This window comes from Pundamilia nyererei, unplaced genomic scaffold (assembly GCF_000239375.1).
Source record: "Pundamilia nyererei isolate P.nyererei 1_Seehausen unplaced genomic scaffold, PunNye1.0 scaffold00066, whole genome shotgun sequence".
In the NCBI taxonomy this organism is placed as follows: Eukaryota; Metazoa; Chordata; class Actinopteri; order Cichliformes; family Cichlidae; genus Pundamilia; species Pundamilia nyererei.
The window spans coordinates 2,048,452-2,054,774 of NW_005187467.1; the positions used below are offsets into that span (position 1 = coordinate 2,048,452).

The window sequence follows — 6,323 nt, forward strand, 5'->3', positions numbered from 1 at the left end:
TCGTAAGTGGATATCAGGCACTTGTAGAGCAAAAATTTTGTATTTTGGTCTAGACAACCCAAAATGTGATGTCCATATATGTGGATGCCAGGTCCTAGGAGGTTAAGCTAACTGTCTTCTGATTGGCTAGCCCCCCCCAAACAGCTAATGTGGGAAGCCAGTGGATGAGACCGCTGTGCTCTCATGCATGGCTGCGCATGTTTAACATGAGTGTCCACCAAGTAATTACATGAAAGAAAAGCCATAAAAAACGTTATTATGGGGCCATGAAGTGTAAGCATTCCCTGTAGGTTTTAAGAAAATCTGAGACATCAAAGGAAATTTTCAAGCAAAAGTTGGCTGTTTTTGCCTAAAGTCGAAATAAAATGAAAGACAATTCTAAGAAGTAGACTACTGAAAGTTAAGAATGTTTTCCTTTAAAACAAATTAATAAACACAGCCAATATCAGAATGCTGATTATACAGCATAGACCTGAAAATATGGCAGGTGGATGGATGACATTACAGCATGAATGCTTAAATATTTTTTGTACATTTATTATTTACTTGGTTCAATTTAGCAATTATTTAAAATGGCTTAACAACCACCAGCATATGCATGTGTCCTTATAGTTTCAATGCAGCTCGCTTCTTGGATAGCCAAGTTTGTATTCAGCAACAGCAAACCCACTTCTAGCATTCCTAGAGCCTGGAACCAATGTTTGCAAAACCAGACATTCTTAATACTGAATGCAGACACATTTGACTCAGAGGCAACTCAAGTTAACAAATTGGATAGCAGGCATCTATCTAAACAGCATTCTCTCTGGACTGTGTTGAATGTTTTATGAGGAAAAGCTGAAGTGGAACACATACAACAAAAAAGGTGTTCTTTGATAAAGATGCACAAGTGGAAGCAAAGCAAAAAAGGCAGCAACAAGGAAAATGTGCATTTGCTCTGATAGCTTGTATCAGTCAGCTTCTGTCAACCTAATAAGAACATCATGGTCAGAATGTGATGGCTGATAGCAAGGCTGCTTGATTAAAAACAGACTGTGTATCCCACAAGGTTCACGGGTAGCCTCTGAGGTTCATTTCCTTCCAAAGAAAGTAACAGAAAGCTTGACACAAACGACGTGTCCAAACATCTTGCGAGAGGCAAAGAAGACAAATGAACTGGCTATGACATTGCAGAGCTCCTTTGGGCTTTTACAAATGACTCCTCATATGCCTCCCAGTTGTGGCATATGTCTGCACCATGTCTAATGAGTGCTTCTGATACGAGGAGGGTTCAATAACTAATGAAAGAAGAACCTTGTTCTCTTATTATAGCCCCCCTGCCTGACACTAAGCATTGTATAATGTATTGGAAAGTGGTGCACACTGACACACACTTATTAAAAGCGAGTTCAAAAAGGCATTTGATAGACTCAACAGTGCCTGTTCCTCTTTAATGTGTGCTGGGATCATTTTCAGGGTACAGAGGCAAGAGAGACACCCAATTAACAGGGCGAACAACAACACCAGTCGATAGTTTTGGTGTACATTGAGCACCAGCAGAGACAGAAAAAATAAGCTGCCTATTTATGGCCTTTCATCTGTTTTCTAACACTTTTGTAATTAGTTGAAACTACGAACATCACCAAATCTCTGTTACACTGTGACGATCCTAGCTGAACAAATGTACAAAAAGGTAAAAAAAAAAAAAAAGAAAAGAAAAGAAAAGAAAATCAAGGCAAAAGGAGGAAACTTGAGTTTTCAGTTAACCACTCATTCACTACACTTCACCTATATATCAGTGCCTTACTTCACGGCCGTTTGGTTGAGCGATGTAATCTGCCATTTTTGAGAGCATGTCTTGGTTTTGACCTTCAACAAATCTTTCTGTACAAGGCAGTCTGAGAAACTGTAACAAGTGATATGGCAGGCTCCCATTTATCCTCATTCATCAATCTTTACACGTGTTTACATTTATATGTAGCTGATGCAGACAAAGTGTCTTTTCATCATAAGTTCAATGTCTAACAGTATGTAACATTCAAATCTCCACGGCAGGTACAGCATAATGGAGGAGTAGAAATAGCAGGGATGTGTTTGCTTTCAAATCACGCTAAAAAGATCTTGAAAAATATATAATGTCTAATCAGGACGATGTTAATCACAGTAAATTTAAATGGTATAAAGAACAAAAGTAAATTGGTTCTGTGGTTTTGGTTTATGGTTTTTAATATTACACAGCATGTCCATTTTTACTACTACTTTATATGAGTAAGTAATCACATTGTCATTTAGTTATATTGTGGAAACTCTTCAACACTTTTTTCCCCCCACCAATTGAAAATGACACTGTATCAAAGTGACTGAATAAACGTGAATTAACTATTACCTCTCAGTTTCAGACATTCACCAGCAAGTCTGTTAGGTACGCTTATTCAACTGTTTTTTGTCTAATTAGCCAATTACATGGCAGCAAGTCAGTGCATTTAGGGAGGGTCAGACAACCTGCTGAAGTTCAAACTGAGTATCAGGGAAGATTTGAGGGACTTTGACCGCAGCATGGCTGTCTGGCACAGACAGCTTAGTATTTCAGAAACTGCTGATCTGTTGGGATTTTCCCACATAACCATCACTAGGGTTTACAAATAGTAATCTGAAATGATAAAAATTTTCCAGTGAGTTGTAGTTCTCTGGGGAAAAATGTGGTGTTAATGCAATAGGTTATAGGATAAGGGCTAGGAGAAAAGTCTGCAGGAGAACATTTCTGAATGCACAACACATCAAACCTTGGAGCAAATGCATTACAGCAGCAGAAGAGCACACCGGATACTACTCCTGTCAGCTAAGAACAGTAAACTGAGGCTACAATTCACACTGGCTCAACCAAGACTGGTCAATAGAAGACCAGAAAAAAAGTTGTCTAATGAAACTTTATTTAATTGCTGAAACATTCAGATGACATGGTCAGAATTTGTCAAAAACCTGGATACTTATTAAAAAGTTATAAAAACTATACAACTATACAAGTACCTGGAGTAGTTAAAGAGACAGCTGTCCCACAAGCTGTGCACCCCTCTGGGTGGAGAATGGAAGAAACATGAGTCGGATCCATCAAACCGATTTAAGCCATCTTCCGTGTTCTTGGACGCGTGGCTGTGAACGACATCCAGGAGCACCATAATCCCCATTGAATGAGCCACATCAATCAGCTGCTTCAGCTCATCTGGGGTCCCATAGCGGCTACAAATGAACACACACATTCAGATTCACATTAGGTTACTACACAAGCTTAACCCTGAAGTTTAGGTTTATTCAAAATTGCCACTCAAAGAAAATCATCCAAGTTACAACTGGAATATGTCAGACTAACCTTTTCCCCCCTATAATTGGACCATTTTGAGCACATAACTAACAGCATGCACATATGCAAACACAAGCTTAAAAAAATTTCAAGGACCTAAATTACATATATTTTCTGAGTTGTTTCAATTTCCCTAACAATAAACCTGTCAAGCAGATCTTAACTCCCACTCAATGGTTTTATTCTTTCTAAAATTGCTGTCACATTGACAAAAGGCCCATTTAAGACTAAGTGCAAACCAACACTGAATTTATATTTTCATTAAAATGTTTGCAATTCAAATAATCACAACAGCATTGAGCAGTATATTATTGTACAAGCATAGCCGCTTTGTCTAAAGTGAGCTTTTGTCATTTGATAGATGTTTTTACATTAACCTTTTCAACAGGACATCTACAGTAAAGTCAGTGGAATTCTCAGGACACTGAAAAACACAACTGTATGTGTACGCATCCATAACCCACACCTTATATTATCCAATCTCTAACATCCCATCCTCCCAACAATCATCATATCAGCTTCCTTTAAAAAATAAATAAAAATAGGACACATAGTGACAGGATTATCCTGCTTTCCGGTATTCAACCACTGAGGTTTTAAATGACACTAAGCGATCAATCAAGGGTGAAATTACAATATATATAACTATGCCCTACTCTGAGCAAGGAAGGAGGATCTCTGAAAGAAGATAAAGACTCAGACTAGTCCACCTTTATCTACGACTCTTCCCACTCTGTGGATTAACAGAAAATGTATTTACAGAGAGATTATTGCTGGTGTCAGACTTCCTAACCTTGATTTGAGGTGACTGAGTTGAGGAGAAAGTTGCTCACTCAGTTTGTTTTTGTGACACTCATTCAACCCTCAAAATAAAACATCAACAACTTTAAAACATTTTGCAGCCGCTTTAAAGATAAAATACATTCAGGTAGTAAAGTGTGATACTGGATACCTTAAAGCTGAAATCTTTTAGAGTCTGTCTTTCAGATATTTTACTGGTTCACTTCCTCTTTATTTTTAATTGACAAATATATTAGAAGAAGGACTTCTTATATATATATATATATATATTTGTCTATTCTTTTAATGCAGTAGTATTGCATTTGATATATACTCATTTTGGTTGTTTTTCTCCTTAAATCTGCTTTATGAAGGTAGCATGACAGAGATTTACTCCGATTACACAAACATTATGTAGGAGAAAGTAACGGAACATGGGTATTGATTTGTAAATAACTGGACATGATAATATTATACTACACTGTATTTCTAACCAACTAGGCAGCGGATTTATTTATCTTGGCAATACTTTCTTTGAAGATATAATTAATTTTGGGGTCAACTTGAAAGAGAGACAGTGTAATGTAAAATGTGCAAAAATTAGACCAGATTTTAAATAATACTGTATTTGGATGCAGACTACTGTATGATGTGATATTTAGAATCCCCAAGACATTTTGTGAAAGTTTGACTCTATTTGACCCTGAAGAAGTGGTCAGAGGTCTAAAGTATTGTGAAATTTCAAACCCCAACATATCCCTATAACACGACACTGCATCTACAGCTTTTATCAGAATTCCAGGCCAGCCGAGAGATATAATCTCTCCAGTGTGTCCTGGGGCTTCCTCCCGTTGGGACATCCCCAGAACACCTCAACCAGAAGGCACCAAGGAACATCCTTGTCAGATTCCAGAACCAACTCAACTGGCTCCTTTTGATGTGGAGGAGCAGCGACGGCTCTACTCGGAGCCCCTCCTGGATGTCCGAACCCCTTCCCCCATCTCTAAGGGAGAGGCCAGCCACCCTTCGGAGGAAACACATTTCCGCCGCTTGTATATGCGATCTCGTTCTTTCGGTCACTACCAAAAGCCCGTGACCCGAGGGTAGGGATGTAGATCGACCAGTAAATTGAGAGCACTTTTACACTCAGCTCCTTCTTCACAACGACCGACTGGTACAGCGTCCACATCACTGCAGCCGTAGCAGCAGTCCGACTGTCGATCTCCGGCTCCCTTCTCTATTAGAATTCCTTCAAACCTCAAGCTATCATGTTTATAGACAGAATGATGACACGCTACCAAAAACATAACCTCCTTGGCAGAGACAAGTCCCTTGTACAAAATACAATATATATATAAAACTAGTGAAATGATGGCATTTACCTGGAAGCAGCAAAGAAACTTGTAATCTGATATCCAAAGCTTGCATAGTAGGCATGCTCCATGATGGCCATCAGTTGAATACAGTTGTAACCTGGACCAAGAGAGGAGACACTGCAATTATCATATTACAAATTTCATCCCCATTTCATGCCTTAAAAAGCATATTTTACCAGATTAAATAGCTAACCTTATCTAGCTGTTGTGAAACTATTAAAATATTCATCAAAAAAAACATGTGTTTGGTGTGTATGGCAGTGGGATACACTGTGCTTATTTGTTCCTAAGTGTATTTGGATAGCTTAATTTCCCTGCAGTAACTAGAGGGGTTATTAATTTTGCAAATCTTCATCTTCTTTTCTAATGATTAATTTTAATAAACCCCTGCTGTTCAGCTTGTATTTCAAACATCATTTAAAAATGCAAATAATTCTTATGATGTGTGGGTTGGTTGGCCACACAGAATAAGACATGCTTAGAAAAATTCTCTGAAACGTCTCTCTTTTTGTGTTTTGGCCACTATTTGGTACAGAAACAATCTGGAAATCTTTAAGAGTTGATACTATTTGACCTGTGTCAGTCACACTGTATGTATGAGCTCCAGGCATTTCCTTTTTGACACAAGCTCCAGTATCCTAAAGACAAGCTGTGGCAACAGGGAAACACTAGCTATCAGTCAGGAGGTCATATACCACAAAACGACCTACAAAAACTGCCTCTATGAATAAGAGAACAACAGGCTTTTAAACTGCCACTGAGGACTCTAGAGGGAGGCCCTGCGGTTTTCACTGTTGTATTGAACAGATTTATTTATATTTATATATATA

General features: G+C 38.3%; 1 protein-coding gene across 1 annotated transcript in view; it reads right to left on the reverse strand.

Annotated features, from left to right (window-relative positions):
• Nucleotides 1-6,323, reverse strand: part of gbe1b (glucan (1,4-alpha-), branching enzyme 1b) — a 106,652-nt gene that overhangs the window by 70,075 nt on the left and 30,254 nt on the right. Inside the window, exons 6-7 of the mRNA XM_005735981.1 lie at nt 5,500-5,590; nt 3,007-3,216 (exon numbers count right to left, since the gene is read on the reverse strand). Of these exons, the coding sequence (XP_005736038.1) occupies nt 3,007-3,216; nt 5,500-5,590 (301 nt within the window). The remainder of the gene's footprint in view (nt 1-3,006; nt 3,217-5,499; nt 5,591-6,323) is intronic.